Here is a 15,353-nt window from a genome sequence, read left to right as displayed (position 1 = left end):
AAAAAAAAAAAAAAAAGAAAAGAAAATTGAATCCAGAAACACAAAGAAAACGCATAAGGAACTTGCTCCATGTCCCACAATTTAGTAACTGGCGAAGAGCAGATGGGAGGCTGGGCCATGGGACTCCAGAACACCGTTAACCACCATATTGTGCTGCCTCTAAACCCAGAAGACTCCTGGGAAGTGTATCCTCTCCATAAGATCTTTGAGCATTGCAGGGTAGGGCTGCCTTAAAATCAACTATGGGCCGGGCACAGTGGCTCACACCTGTAATCCCAGAACTTTGGTAGGCCAAGGCAGGTGAATCACCTGAGGTCAGGAGTTCGAGACCAGCCTGGCCAAAATGGTAAAACCCCCATCTCTATTAAAAATACAAAAATTAGCCAGGTGTGGTGGCACATGCCTGTAGTCTCAGCTACTCAGGAGGCTGAGGCATGAGAATGACTGAACCCAAGAGGCAGAGATTGCAGTGAGCCGAGATCACACCACTGCACTCTAGCCTGGGCAACAGATGGAGACCCGGTCTCAAAAAAAAAAAATCAATAAAGACAATCTCAGGGCAAGTGGTGGGACATCATGGGAGACACAGGGTCCCAAAGGGGAAGTGCTGGGAAATGCTGAGGAAGAGGGGATGAGGTAGAGGACTGTATGGAGGAACGCCAGGCTTGGGGCTCTATGGGTGGGGGCAGGGCCTGGGAGGCTGCAAGGGGAAGGTGGGGTAAGCCTGGAGGAGTCAGCCTGGGTAGTGGCAGGCTCTCACCAGCGAACATTCGGGCCTCCTCAGTGGGCACTTCCCGGGCCTGGCTGAGGTCACTCTTGTTACCCACGAGCATGACGACGATCGTGGCTTCAGCATGGTCATAGAGCTCCTTCAGCCATCGCTCTACCACAGCATAGGTCTGGTGCTTGGTTAGGTCAAACACCAGGAGGGCCCCCACTGCACCACGATAGTACCTGGGTGGGAATGAGAAGGATGGACAGAGATACGATCAGGGGCATTGGACCCAGCATCAGAGCAGAGCCATCAAGCTGGAACACCCGGGATCAGAGTACTAGAGATCAGGAAATACAGAAACTTGAGGCCAGGGGCCCAAAACCCAACAGAGCAGCCCAAGGCTCCTCTGCCTTCCAGGGACACTAGTCTTGGAGCCTCTAAAGTTTCACCTCCCTCGGCCGGGCATGGTGGCTCACGCCTGTAATCCCAGCACTTTGGGAGGCCGAGGCGGGTGGATCACCTGAGGTCAGGAGTTTGAGACTAGCCTAAACAACATGGAGAAACCCCATCTCTACTAAAAATACAAAAATTAGCCGGGCATGGTGGTGCACGCTTGTAATCCCAGCTACTCGGGAGGCTGAGGCAGGAGAATTGCTTGAATCCAGGAGGCGGAGGTTGCAGTGAGCTGAGATCTCTCCATTGCACTCTAGCCTGGGCAACAAGAGTGAAAATTTGTCTCAACTGACTGACTACATGAAAAAGTTTCACCTCCCTGCTCTAAAATCTCCATTGGCTCCCTCATAGCCAGCCCCTCTACTTTCTCAGGTCCTCCTCCTGATTTTAGCCCCTACTCTTCACCAATGCACATCTGGGCTTTTGCCAACTCTGCCATCTTCAAGATGTTCCTCACATGGCTCCTCAACAGTGGCCTCTTCTCTCCTGTGGCCATCTTTCTAGGATTAGCTGAATGCCTACCTCTTGCAGCAGTCCCTGGCCAGACCATTCAAGGCATCACTGCAAGCATCCAGTCTCCCTCTTGGAGTTGGATGGGATGTCTTCAGACTAGTGATGTCTAACTCCCAATTTATTGATGAGTCCACTGAGGCTCATGAGAGATCAGGTAACGAGAAGCATGTGTAACCAAAGCCCCTGACTCTTGCTTCCTGCCCCCTGGCAAACAGACCCCATTTCACATGCTTAGGCCTCACACTGACTGAAAGACACTTTTTTTTTTTTTTTTTGAGACCAAGTCTCACTTTTGTCGCCAGACTGGAATGCAATGGCACGATCTCGGCTCACTGCAACCTCCACCTCCCAGGTTTGAGTGATTCTCCTGTCTCAGCCTCCCGAGTGGTTGGGATTACAGTCACCTACCACCACACCTGACTAATTTTTGTATTTTTAGTAGAGATGGGGGTTTCACTATGTTGGCCAGGCTGGTCTCGAACTCCTAACCTTGTGATCTGCCCGCCTCAGCCTCCCAAAGTGCTGGAATTACAGGTGTGAGCTGCCGTGCTCAGCTGACACTTTTTTCTTGAGACACAGTATCGCTTTGTCACCCAGGGTGGAGTGCAGTGGGGCGATTTCGGCTCACTGCAACTTCCGCCTCCCAGGTTCAAGCCATCCTCCTGCCTTAGTTTCCCGAGTATCTGGGACTACGGGTACGCAACACCAAGCCCAGCTAATTTTTTATATTTTTGGTAGAGACAGGATTTCGCCATGTTGCCCAGGCTGGTCTCGAATTCATGAGCTCAAGCAATCCACCCACCTTGGCCTCCCAAAGTGCTGGGATTACAGGCGTGAGCCAACACACCCGGCCTAAGAGTCACTTTGGATGTGGTGTCAGGAGGCCTAACCTCCTATGTGTCCTCTGAGTCTTCATAAAATGCGGATGGCAGGTTCAGCTTTTGGCCATCTGTGGTGAGATGAAAGTTGCCAAGTGCAGAGCATTGTGCGGAAGTGAGGGGGCGCTCTCGATCCGTGTAGCTTGCCCCCATCCCAGTTCCACCCTGATTTCACCTTGCTTGTATTTATACAGAAATTAATTAATTATAGCACTTTACTCTTGTGGTACTTTAAGGGTTACATAAAATGCCAAATGTAAAGTGCCTTGTCCCTTCCTGGGCACATAGCAAAGGCTTAGTAAGTGGCAATGATTCCTGCTTTTAGTAGTACTAGTCAGTGTTACTATATCCTGGCTTTTGCTGGTTCTGTTTACAGTACCTTTTATCTTCTGTGATCTCCACCCCCACCACCCAGAGCCCACTGCTGAGCCCCCTTGCCTCCTCCACCCCAACTTCTCCTCCAGAAGTGTTCCTTGACTTCCCCAGAACTCCCACTACCCAGCAGCCCCCCAGGCCCGGGCTCACGCCGAGGTGATGGCTCGGTACCGCTCCAGGCCAGCTGTGTCCCAGATCTGAGCCTTGACAGCAGCGGTGCCCAACATCACAGTGCGGGTGGAGAACTCAACCCCGATGGTGGTGCGGCTGTCGTGGCTGAACTCATTGCGCGTGAATCGGGAGAGTAGATTGGTCTTCCCCACACCTGATTCGCCGATCAGCACCACTGAAGGAGTGGAGAGATAAGGGCTGAGCATGGGGTAGAGCAGCTCCAAGCCCACCTGAGCTTGCAGGGTCTGCCCAGCAGAAAAAGGGAACTGAGCTCAGAAAAAAGATTAGGGTGTGGAGTCTCCTGTGAGACTGGAGTCTGCAACTCAGCATAGTGCATCTGTCCCGGTGGGCAGAAAAGCCAAGAGTTTAAAACAAAGGGGCTTGACGGGTTATAGCCTGGTCTGTTGAGATATGGTTGCAGAGTCAGCCTGCATCTCTAGTGAGGGAGTGACATCTGTGGGCTGTTTATGAGTGTCATGCGGAGACATTACTGTTGTGTGTGAATATGGACAGGGATGGTTGGAGGTCGGGGGGTGCACAGTTCTGGACTAGGACTAGGAGTATGAGAACATTGTGCTTGTCTCTATATGTATGAGCCGGGAGGACAAGTGGGAGGTTTGGTGTGTGTGTTTGCATAATGAACAGAGGTGTGAATCGAAGTGTGGGTAAGGAGAAAGTTTGGCAGTTGACACATCTGTGGGTGAAAGGAAGGCATGTGTGCTCATGTGTGTGTAAGAAGTTAGGTTCCAGTTGTCCCTAAGGAGGGGCAGTCCCGCATGGTTAAGAGCATGGGACTGGGCCGGGCGCGGTGGCTCACGCCTGTAATCCCAGCACTTTGGGAGGCCGAGGCGGGCGGATCACAAGGTCAGGAGATCGAGACCATCCTGGCTAACACGGTGAAACCCCGTCTCTACTTAAAATACAAAAAATTAGCCGGGCGTGGTGGTGGGCGCCTGTAGTCCCAGCTACTCGGGAGGCTGAGGCAGGAGAATGGCATGAACCCGGGAGGCGGAGTTTGCAGTGAGCCGAGATCGCGCCACCGCACTCCAGCCTGGGTGACAAAGCAAGACTCCGTCTAAAAAAAAAAAAAAAAAAAAAAAAGCATGGGACTGGGTGTTAGACCAGCTATGTGTCCTTCAGCAAGTTATTTAACCTCTCTGAGCTGTCCTTTTCATGTGAAAAATGGGGAAGACATTAGTATCTACCTTAAGGGTTGTTGTAGGAAGTAAATGAGATGTTGCCCAGGATATAGTAAGTGTAAAAATCATGACTGGTACGATTGTTCTTAGCAGGCCAGAGTTTTTGCCTTTGGGTTTTCAGAGACAAAGGATTCACCGGAGGGGCCATGAAGACCCTTTAGCCTGGTGGGCAGCATCCAGGGCCCAGTCTTACCCACTGTGGATGAGCTGGGGGCTGGGGTAGAGTGTAGGGGGCTGATGTAAGTATAGCCCACAAATTGCACTGGCACTGAGCTGAGCACACAGAATTAGAGGAGGCCACCCAGAGTGGTTCTAGAAAGGCAGGCTGGCACCCAAGGACTGGGAGCCACATACTGTGGGCTCTGGTCCCTGCTCAGCTTCTAACTAACCGTGTGAACTTGAACAAGTGACTCACCTTTTCTCAGTCTCAGTTTCCTTGCTTATATAACCTATAAAGGCCTCCTCCAACTTCAAAAGTTTCTTGACTAGATGTGGAGGTTCACACCTGTAATCTCAGAACTTTGGGAGGCCAAGGCAGGAGGATCTCTTGAGCCCACGAGTTTGAGACCAGCCTGGGTAACATGGTGAAACCCCATCTCTACAAAAAATACAAAAATTAGCCAGGCATGGTGGCATGTGCCTGTAGTCTCAGCTACTTGGGAGGCTGAGGTGGGAGGATTGCTTGAGCCCGGGGGGTGGAGGTTGCAGTGAGCCGAGTTTGTGCCACTGCACTCCAGCCTGGGTGACAGAGTGAAACCCCGACTCCAAAAAAGAAAGAAAGACAGAAAAAAAAAATTAGCCAAGTGCGGTGGCAAGTGCATGTAGTCCCAGCTACTCAAGAGGCTGAGGTGGAAGGATTGTTTGAGCCCTGTAGGTTGTGGCTACAATGAGCTGTGATGGCATCACTGCACTCCAGCCTGGGTGACAGTGAAATTGTGTCTCAAAAAATAAAAATAAAAAAATGTATATCTAAACATTCCTTATTTGTGTAGGACAGTATGGAAAAGCTGGAATATTGGATATGTGTCGGTAAGAGGATGTGTGTGTGTGTGTGTGTGTATGTGTGTGTGTGTTCCTGCCTCTCCCCTACTGGGCACATCCCCATCCCATCCCTCTCAGTGGGTGGGCTCTCAGCCCTAGCTTCATACCCCAAAGGTGCTTAGGGCAAGGGCATTGAAGTCAGACTTTGTGGCCTTTTGTAAACTACTTTGCCTCTAAGCCTCAGTTGTAAAGTGGAGATACTAATGGTTCATGTTTACAGTGTACTGAATGCTTACTATGTGCCAGGCAGTGTCCTTAAAAGCTTTACACATATTACCTCATTTAATCCTCATAACAATGCCATGAATCCCATTACTATTTTCCCTGTTTTTACAGACAAGGCGCTTTGGAGGTGAAATGACTTGCCCAAGATAACAGGGCTCCTGTTGTAAACACAGAGATGTGCTGGCCAGATTAGCCTTCAAGGAAGGACTTGCCCCCAAGCTGCAGGGAGTGCAGGCTGCAGACAGGCTCCAGCTGTCAGCTCCTTCAGCATCTGCCTCTGGTGCAGACAGCGGCCTCACTGGAAGTCATGCCTTTTCTGGGCAGCCTACACCCAGTGCTCAAGCAAGGTGAGGCAATCACAGAGCTCCCTGCCCTTGACCCAGGTTTTGTCGAGCCTGTGTTGCTGTTTAACTTCTCCCTCTGCCCAATTATGTTTCCTCTCCCTTCCTTTCACAGGTGCTGATTCATAAAAAAACATTGAGCTGGGCGCGGTGGCTCATGCCTGTAATCCCAGCACTTTGGGAGGCCTAGGAGGGCGGATCACAGGTCAAGAGATTGAGACCATCCTGGCCAACATGATGAAACCCCATCTCTACTAAAAATACAAAAATTAGCTGGGCGTGGTGGTGCACACTTGTAGTCCTAGCTACTCAGGAGGCTGAGGCAGGAGAATCCCTTGAACCCAAGAAGCGAAGGTTGAAGGGAGGTGGAGGTTGCAATGAGCAGAGATCACTCCACTGCACTCCAGCCTGGGCAACAGAGCGAGACTACGTCTCAAAAAACAAACAAACATTGAACACCTCAACTTCTCAGCGTCTGCTTCTAGGGACCCCAACCCTCAATACTTTTTTTTTTTTTTAAAGACAGAGTCTTGCTCTGTTGCCCAGGCTGCAGTGCAGTGGCACAATCTCGGCTCACTGCAACCTCCGCCTCCTGGGTTCAAGCAATTCTCCTGTCTCAGCCTCCCGAGTAGCTGGGATTATGGTTACATGCCACCACACTCAGATAATTTTTTAATTTTTAGTAGAGACAGGGTTTCCCCATGTTGGCCAGGCTGGTCTGGAACTCCCGACCTTAAGTGATCCTGCCGCCTCAGCCTCCCAAAGTGCTAGGATTACAGGCGTAAGCCACCGCGCCCGGCTGACCAACCCGCAATACTTTTAAGTGTCAGGGCTGAGATCTGAACCCAGTCTGGCTCCTGACCATGTTACACTGCCCCTCAAAATAAAAGATGACTTTTGGGGATTGTTATGGTATGAATGAGGTAGTGGCTGGTATATAGTAAATGCTCAATAAATGGTAGTTCCTCATATTATTGCCCCAGACTATTGCTAACCCTTTCCTTCCTGAAAAAGATGTCAGTAGTACAGGTTCCCCAGATCCAGGGCGGGTGCTGGAGTGAGAGTCCCAGCTCAAGGGAGGGCCAGGCTGAGGTTGGGAGAGGCAGCAGGGTAGGGTGGCTGTAGAGTCCACCCTGCCCTAAAGGAAGTATGAAGGTGGGGCTGGGAAACAGCAAAGGGACCAAAAACAGGGGCTAGAAAAATACATGCTTGCTTCCAGGGACAGCCAAGTTGAGCCCAGTGCCTGGTATGCAGATCCAGTGAGTCGGCCAAGGGACAGGCAGATGAGGCTACAACCCTAGGACTCCTCTGGATTCTATCAGACTCTGTGGCAAATTCATGATATTTTCTGTCTTCCCTGTGTATTTATTGCCCCACCCTATAATGGGATAGGTCTCTCCTTTCTCTCCTTCCCTGTACACCTGCCCAGAAAAGATGACTTTCTTCCTCTTGTCTGCTGGTTTCCCTTTCTTCTCAAGAGAGAAGTCCTGGCCGGGTGCGGTGGTTCATGCCTGTAATCCTAGCACTTTGGGAGGCCAAGGCGGGCAGATCATGAGGTCAGGAGTTCCAGACCATCCTGGCCAAAATGGTGAAACCCTGTCTCTACTAAAAATACAAAAATAAGCCGGGCATGGTGGCAGGCACCTGTAGTCCCAGCTACTCGGGAGGCTGAGGCAGAAATCGCTTGAACCTGGGAGGCGGAGGTTGCAGTGAGCCGAGATCATGCCACTGCACTCCAGCCTAGGGGACAGAGCAAGACTCCATCTCAAAAAGAAAAAAAAAAGAGGGAAGTCCTTTCTGAAGTCTGACCTCCATCTCTTGTGCTGCCCTGGCTGACACTAGGGATTTGGGTTTCTATTAGGAACGGGGCAGAGGAGCCTAACTCAGCACTCTTAAGGAGGGATCAACGTCATTATTTACCACAGTAGAGCATACTCAGAAGCTCCCTGACTTTTGCCCCTGCAACCAGGCCCTCCCCCACTCCCTACAGCTTTCTTTCTGAAGGAATGAGGAGTCCCAGGATGGGGCCCTCTCTGGCTCTATCAATCTCTTTCTGGGTCTCTCAGGCTTCCTCTTGCTTCAGGGAACCCAACTCACCCTTGAAGACAAAGTTATAATCTTCCTCAGTTCCATTCCCCATCTTGGCTCCGCATGGAGGGTGCAGGTGTCTTCAGGGGTAGAGATGACAAGTCTGTGTTGGCTCAGTACCCTCAACCCTCAGCTCTCAAAAGATCTGGTCCTGCCCCTCCTCTCATTAGGGGTAAGGGGACTTCTGCAGCCAGAGGGATTGGGGGCCAACTCAAGGTTAGGCAGGGCCGAGGGAGGATTAGCTCTGGCAGGTGGGGGTGCTGTAAGGAAGCTGAGAGGACGGAAGCTGAGAACAGGAAGAGCAGGGTGGCTGGAAACCTGGGGCCCAGGTGGGTGGAGAGACGATGACGTCAGACAGGTTCGACAGGTTGGGTGTCTGCTGTCAGCCTGGCCTCCCGCAAGCTGGAGAACCAGCTCCAGCGGGGTTGGGGGGAAGCTAAAAAGGGACAGGACCTTCAGAGACAGGACCTTCAGAGACAGGACCTTCAGAGACAGCCCACTGAGGGCTGAGTGTGCATTGCTGGGCTTCTGGAATCTGTGGTGAGGGCAAGTCCTCCAGCTAATGAGCAAGAAATAGCCCCTTAGAAATCTACTTGAGGCCAGGCGCGGTGGCTCACGCCTGTAATCCCGGCACTTTGGGAGGCCAAGGCGGGCGGCTCACCTGAGGTCGGGAGTTCGAAACCAGCCTGACCAACATGGAGAAACCCCGTCTCTACTAAAAAAATACAAAATTAGCTGGGCGTGGTGGCACATGGCTATAATCCCAGCTACTGGGGAGGCTGAGGCAAGAGAATCGCTTGAACCCAGGAGGCGGAGGTTGTGGTGAGTCGAGATCGCACCATTGCACTCCAGCCTAGGCAACAAGAGCGAAACTCTGTCTCAAAAAAAAAAAAAAAAAATTGGCTGGACGTGGTGGTGGGTGCCTGTAATCCCAGCTACTTGGGAGGCTGAGGTAGAAGAATTGCTTGAACCTGGGAGGCAGAGGTTCCAGTGAGCTGAGATCCTGCCACTGCACTCCAGCCTGGGCAACAGAGACTCCTCAAAAAAAAAAAAAAAAGGCCGGGTGCGGTGGCTCACGCCTGTAATCCCGGCACTTTGGGAGGCCCAGGCGGGCGGATCATGAGGTCAGGAGATTGAGACCATCCTGGCTAACACAGTGAAACCCCGTCTCTACTAAAAATACAAAAAATTAGCCAGGCAAGGTGGCGGGCACCTGTAGTCCCAGCTACTCGGGAGGCTGAGGCAGGAGAATGGCATGAACCCAGGAGGCAGAGCTTGCAGTGAGCCAAGATCGCGCCACTGTACTCCAGCCTGGGCGACAGAGCAAGACTCCGTCTCAAAAAAAAAAAAAAAAGAGGCCTCGTGCAGTGGCTCCCACCTATAATCCCAGCACTTTAGGAGGCTGAGGCCAGCGGATCGCAATGGCAGGAGTTCGAGACCAGCCTGACCAACGTGGTGAAACCCTGTCCCTACTAAAACTATACAAAAATTAGCCAGGCGTCGTCGCGGGAGTCTGTAATCCCAGCTACTCAGGAGGCTGAGGCAGGAGAATTGCTTGAACCTGGGAGGCAGAGATTGCAGTGAGCCGAGATTGTACCATTGCACTCCAGCCTGGGTGACAGAGCAAGAGACTGTCTCAAAAAAAAAAAAGAAACCCACTTGGCCTGCTTTTCCTTCAGAGCTGGTAGGAGGGTACACTGGAGGAACTAGAGTAAGGGATATTGGAGCAGGTGCTGATAGAATGCCAGTCACCCTCCTGCAATGCAGAGCTGTGGGAGCTGCATCGTGGCCACAGTAACTTCCACCCTTCCTTGACAGCCCAGGGCCTGGGATGGGCAGTGTTTCTCATCTTGGGTGGAGCTGGGACTCGAAACCTACCCACTTCTCTGGGATGGGTTCCTTTATATGGCACTAGGGAAGGGGGCTTGTAGCTCCCTATACAGACCTGCTTTAAGGATACTGGGTAGGCAGAGACCTGGGGCAGAAACAGATAGCTGGAGTGAGTGGTCTGAGTGTAGGAGCAGGATCTGGAGATGAATGCCTTTGGGAGGTCTGGGTTACTTCTACTCCCTGAACAGGACCTGAGGCCTCACAGCAAAGGCATCTTGACTACAAAGGGTTTCAAGATCTGGGGAGGGTCTGTGTAAGCACATGAACACCTGGAAGACGAGGAAAGGGATGGCTTGTTCCAGGCTGTTAGGGGAAACCCTCCCAACCCCAAGAATAGAAAAGGCACTCATTGGCCAGTTGAAGTGGTTAATATCTGTAATCCCAGCACTTTGGGAGGCAGGAGGATGGCTTCAGCCCAGAAGTTGGAGAACAGCCTGGGCAACATATTGAGAACTCATCTCTACCAAAACAAACAAACAAACAAAAAAACCAAACCCTAAAAAGCACAAAAAACAAAAACCCCAAAATTAGCCAGGCATGATGGTGTATGCCTATAGTCCCAGCAACTCTGGAGGCTGAGGTGGAATCACTTGAGCCCAGGATGTTGAGCCCACAGTGAGCTGAGATTGTGTCGCTGCATTACAGACTGGGCAACGGAGGGAGATCCTCTCAAAAAAAAAGAAAAGGCACACATCCCCCAAACCTGCAATGATAGACACTAACCTCCCAGGGCCTTTATATTCTCTGTGCAACACAAGCCCTACCAGACCCTTGCTCCTCTGAGCTCACTCTCACGGTTTTGCCTATGAGGTGGGTAAGACTCTGTTCTGAGCGGCAGGGTCTAGGTGAGGTTACAATTGGTGAGGACAAGGACTAATTGGCATAACTGCCAAGAACCATTGTTCGCCGAAGGTCATGATGAAGGGGTGGGTAGAAGTCCATCCTTGCAGAACATGAGGAATCCCAGAAGCGACAGCTGCTGCTTCCTATCTTCTCTGATTCCTCCCATCCAAGAAAGTAGCCAAGACACATGACAGGAATTAAAGTTTATTCTTGGAAAAACCCAAGTCCCATCCTCCCCCAATTGTCTAAGAAGGTTCTTCTAGGAGGCCCCACCCCTCCAAATGGTCGTTTCTCTTTTCTGACCCCAGCTTCCACCAATGCCATTAAGATGCCGCTACTTGGGTGAGGGGCTCCTCCAGATACTGCACCAAAGCCTGGGCCTGCAGAGGGAGAACAGAAATCAGTCCCGCACACGGCCTGGCACTAGGGACCCCAAATCCAGGTCTGCTCCCAGTGCCATAGGGAGCAACCAGCCCCCAAGCCCCAGGTGCTCTTGGGAGCTGGCCCACACCAGAAATGGACTGAATAGACATGAGGACTCTAGAAACAGAGTCCCGGTGGGATTGGACACAGTGCGGGAGCACAAAGGCTGGGCCCAGGGCTGTGGAGGGATGGGCACATACACACCTTGGCCTTGAGCATTCCAAAGCCCACGGTCTCCTTGGCATACATACACAGCAGAAGGTTGGCCACTCGGGTGATGGCTACACGGCCCTCCTGGTGGGGGTGATATGATGGGATGTGATGTTCTGCTTGGCACCATTAGCACCCTCCCTCCCCAAAGGCTTCTCTGGCCCCAAAGAGACTATATCTTCCTCCCATGCCCTGGGCACAGCAGGAGGTTCAGCAGAAAAGCTTTTAGCCACAGTCCTGAACATGGGGTTCTGAGCCCAGGTTCCAGCCTCAGTACAGTCACCTACTAACCATGTTACTCTGGGAAACTCAGTCTCTCAGAAACTCAGTTTTTCTTTCTGTAACCCCTACTTCATCCCAGTTGGTGAGGGTGCTAATACCATGAAATTTCATATCTGCCCACAGTTGTCCAAATGAGTGATGTTATTACTATGAGCTCACCCCACAGACACTGAGAGGGACACAGGAGCAGTAACTCAACTGATACTTCTCCTCTTTTCTCATGGTAATGTTTTTCAAATTGCAGGTTTGACCCCACAGTTAGGAAATAAATTAAGAAGGTTGATCAGCATTAAAAAAGAAAAAAGAAAAAATGAAGTATATTACATGTAGTAGGAAAAGTATTGTTTCATGACTTTTGTTTTAGTGGGTATATGTGTGTGTTGAGCTGTGACTTAAAATGTCTTTCTTAAAAAATTATTTCCTATTTATTTATTTATTTTTAAAAAAAGTTTTTGTAGAGATGAGGTCTTGTTAGGTCACCAAGGCTGGTCTCAAACTCCTGGCCTCAAGTATCCTCCAGCCTCAGTCTCACAGTGTTGGGATTACAGGAGTGAGACACTGCGCTCAGCCTTAAAATGTATTTGTTTTTTTTTTGTTTGTTTTGTTTTTTTTTTTTGAAATGGAGTCTCGCTCTGTTGCCCAGGCTGGAGTGCAATGGCGTGATCTCAGCTCACTGCAACCTCCACCTCCTGGGTTCAAGTGATTCTCCTGCCTCAGTTTCCTTAGTGGCTGGGATTACAGGCACACGCCATCATGCCTGACTAATTTTTTGTATTTTTAGTAGAGACAGGGTTTCACCATGTTGGCCAGGCTGGTCTTGAACACCTGACCTCATGATCCGCCCGCCTCAGCCTCCCAAAGTTCTGGGATTACAGGCATGAGCCACCGTGCCGGCCCTTAAAATATATTTCTTATGGCTGGGTTGTGGTCAAAACGTTTGAAAGCTATTTCCTTATAGCACCAGCTCTAGGCACCCAGTAGGAGTCTTATGTTGAACTAAAAATGGCATTGGTTGTGCAGGGGGTAGGGGAGAGTAGGCAGTTGAGTTACTATGAAGATCCTTCCTGGAGAGTTCACCCTCTGGCCGATTTGAAAAAAACAAAAGTAAGTTCGGCAAACTTTTACTAGGTATTCATTGTATGCCAGGAACCAAGCACTGCACTCCCTGCCTCTCTGACCTCATCTCCTACTTAACCCTCCTCCATTCTCATGCAACTCCAGCCACACCAACCAACCCTGTTGATCCTTGAGCAGGCATAATTCTGCCTCAGGGCCTTGGTACTTGCTGTTCTGTCCAAAATATTCTTCCCTCAGATAGCCACATGGCTTGTCCCCCACCTTTCTTCACATCTTTGATCAAATATCACCTTTTCAGTGAGACTGTCCCTGACACATACGCCCAACAAACTCATACTCTTTAACTTCTCTGCTTTCTCTCCATTGCAATTTCAATACCTAATATATACTACATATTTTACTTATTTTAAAAAATGTGGCCAGGCACAGTGACTCACACCTGTAATCCCATCACTTTGGGAGGCCGAGGTGGGTGGATCACTTGAGCCAGGAGTTTGAGACCAGCCTGGGTAACATGGCAAAACCCAGTCTCTGCAAAAAATCCAAAACTTAGTGAGGTGTGGTGGTGCATGACTGTAGTCATAGCTACTCAGGAGGCTGGGGCAGCAGGATCACCTGAGTCCAGGGAGGTCGAGGCTGCAGTGAGCTGTGATCGCATCACTGTGTAAGATTTATTAGGTCTGGGGGTTTTGTCTTTCTGTTTGCTGTTTTTTTCCCTAGTCCTGAGAACACTGCAAGGACCTAAATACTTGTTAACTGAACAGATACTAGGAAGTTCACAGTCTAATGGCGACTTCCCCCTTCTGGACTTTATTTTCCTTTCTTTGTAACCTTAAGGGGTTGGACTAGGGTCTGGAGACTGCCATGGTTCTGTGAGTCGGTGAAGCTGGGATGACAACACTTTGTGTTTGCATGTCATTCTACTGTTTATACCCATTATTTCATTTGACCTTCACAGCAACCCACGAGGGGAGCCGGGAGAGGGAAATTGTCTTCTCCTTAGACATGAGGTAAGGAAGCTGAGAGAGGTTAAGCGACTTACCCAAGGTTCCACAACTGATAAGTGGATGGCTGAGACCAGAACCCAAGTCAGACCTCTCAGGTCCAGGGCTCCTTCCTCACCACCACTTGATGAATAGGGTCCTGCCTATTACAAATGCTGCTGCAGACCAACTCTTAGTAATCTTCCGGAGATCCTGTCCCTGCCCCTCCAACCATCCAGGATGGGGTCCAGGTCGCCCCCTTGGGATCCCCTTGGGGGACAGGGGAAGTCTGGCTCCCCTCTCCATACCATGCAGTCCATGAGGATGAATTTGAGATTGTCTTCATTAAATGCTTGGTTCCCGTTCCGGTCGTAGGCGGCCCAGATGTTACTGGCTATGGCAGCGGTGACCCGGGCGTCAGTGTCCCCGTAACCAGAGTAGGCCAGCAGTGATCCCTCGTTATTCAGCAGCCTGGTGAGGGGCGGGGAGGGATAACGATGTGCTTAGCGCGGGGAGTAAAACGTCTGGGTTTCCATCTCAAGTCCCGCCACTGGCACATCCAGCAAGGCTCTCGGCTGAGTGTGTCCCGGAACGTGCCCTAAGCACCCAGCACACCGGCCTCCCTTTTCGAGAGGTGACCTCCCGGCCGGTACCCCCAGCCACTGCCCCCTCTGACGCCTCCTCCCTTCCGGGCGATCCTTCCCCACCCCTCCCTCAGGGAGTCGCGCGCCGCTCCACTGCAGCGCGCGCCGCTGGGGTCCGTGGTCCGCACTCACAGGGTGCTCTGGACGCCTCCAGTGTTGGCTTGGCTTAGCACCTGGGTCAAAGCCTTGGGGCGCAGCATGCCTACCGCTCCTAACCCTGGGTTTTTGCACCCAGATCCTCCGAGATGCCTCCCGCGGGCCGCTGCCCGCTGCTTCCCGTAGTCCCGTTGGCCTGCTCCGGGATGCCCTGGGAGTTGTAGTTTCCTCGCCTGGCTATTGTGGTTCCGACTCAACACCGCCCCGCCGCGGGGGTCTCTGGGAATCGTAGTTCCTCGTGACCTCGCGAGGCACCATGGGAACTATAGTTCGCCTTTCCAGGCGGACCACGCGGTTGTGGGGGCGGAAAAGAGCGGGAGTGAAAGGACAGCTGCAGCGCTGGAAGGACATTTAACCCCTTCGGGGAGAAAGGAATCAACGTGTCCGCTTGGCAGTCCACGATTCAATAATTATACTACATCCTCATATTTGTCAGGCACGCCTTTGGTTACTTTCAAAATAGTTTTCTCCGTTATGCACAATTCTGTGCGATGAGGCGAGAGGTACTATTATTATCTTGAGGAAATCAAGGCTCTGAAAGGCCACGCAGCCAAAACCCAGCTCCCTGGAACCGTTCGCAACAGACCATTTAGGCCGCGACCCTCGGGGCTATAGGGTCAGTCCTAGAGCTGAGATCCTAAGTGGACGTGCTTGGTGGGAAAACCCAACCTCCAAGTCGGGAAAGGCCCCTGGCCTGGAAGGGACTTGGGGCTTCCAAGAAAGACCAAGTTATCACAGGGAACGGAGATAAAGCGGCGACACACAAAGTCCTTTGTCCCGGAGCAGAGTTAGCTGCGGAGGGGGCGGGGAGGCTTTGGGCCGGAGGGGACGGCGGCACGGCTCGGG

At 51.4% G+C, this 15,353-nt stretch overlaps 2 protein-coding genes across 4 annotated transcripts in view; both read right to left on the bottom strand.

Moving 5' to 3' along the window:
* Positions 1-8,301, bottom strand: part of RAB25 (RAB25, member RAS oncogene family) — a 9,591-nt gene extending 1,290 nt beyond the window's left edge. Inside the window, exons 1-3 of the mRNA XM_011992726.1 lie at positions 8,009-8,301; positions 3,085-3,280; positions 761-954 (exon numbers count right to left, since the gene is read on the bottom strand). Coding sequence (XP_011848116.1) covers positions 761-954; positions 3,085-3,280; positions 8,009-8,051 — 433 coding nt within the window. The 5' untranslated portion in view covers positions 8,052-8,301. The remainder of the gene's footprint in view (positions 1-760; positions 955-3,084; positions 3,281-8,008) is intronic.
* A 2,615-nt stretch (positions 8,302-10,916) lies between these two features.
* On the bottom strand, positions 10,917-14,710 carry LAMTOR2 (late endosomal/lysosomal adaptor, MAPK and MTOR activator 2). Of its 3 annotated transcripts, none has more exons than XM_011992730.1 (4): positions 14,484-14,710; positions 14,016-14,178; positions 11,360-11,449; positions 10,919-11,112 (listed from the first exon to the last, which is right to left on the bottom strand). In XM_011992730.1, the coding sequence occupies exons 1-4, from the start codon at positions 14,549-14,551 to the stop codon at positions 11,056-11,058; spliced, it is 378 nt and encodes a 125-aa protein (XP_011848120.1). In that variant the 5' UTR covers positions 14,552-14,710; the 3' UTR covers positions 10,919-11,055. The 3 variants fall into 3 exon arrangements, with proteins under 3 accessions (XP_011848121.1, XP_011848120.1, XP_011848119.1); XM_011992729.1 differs by having other exon boundaries at positions 10,924-11,149; positions 14,484-14,669; XM_011992731.1 differs by lacking the exon at positions 11,360-11,449 and having other exon boundaries at positions 10,917-11,112.
* Positions 14,711-15,353: the final 643 nt, after the last annotated feature.

Source organism: Mandrillus leucophaeus, unplaced genomic scaffold (assembly GCF_000951045.1).
Source record: "Mandrillus leucophaeus isolate KB7577 unplaced genomic scaffold, Mleu.le_1.0 Scaffold418, whole genome shotgun sequence".
In the NCBI taxonomy this organism is placed as follows: Eukaryota; Metazoa; Chordata; class Mammalia; order Primates; family Cercopithecidae; genus Mandrillus; species Mandrillus leucophaeus.
This window is presented reverse-complemented; position numbering and strand designations above follow the sequence as displayed.

Bases quoted from the DNA above. Each gene is read 5' to 3' on its own strand.
- LAMTOR2 (XM_011992729.1), bottom strand. From the start codon at position 14,551: ATGCTGCGCCCCAAGGCTTTGACCCAGGTGCTAAGCCAAGCCAACACT. The intron at 14,179-14,483 runs GTGAGTGCGGAC...GCCCCTCACCAG, and splicing joins GGAGGCGTCCAGAGCACCCT to GCTGCTGAATAACGAGGGAT. The intron at 11,450-14,015 runs GTATGGAGAGGG...CACCCCCACCAG, and splicing joins TCATCCTCATGGACTGCATG to GAGGGCCGTGTAGCCATCAC.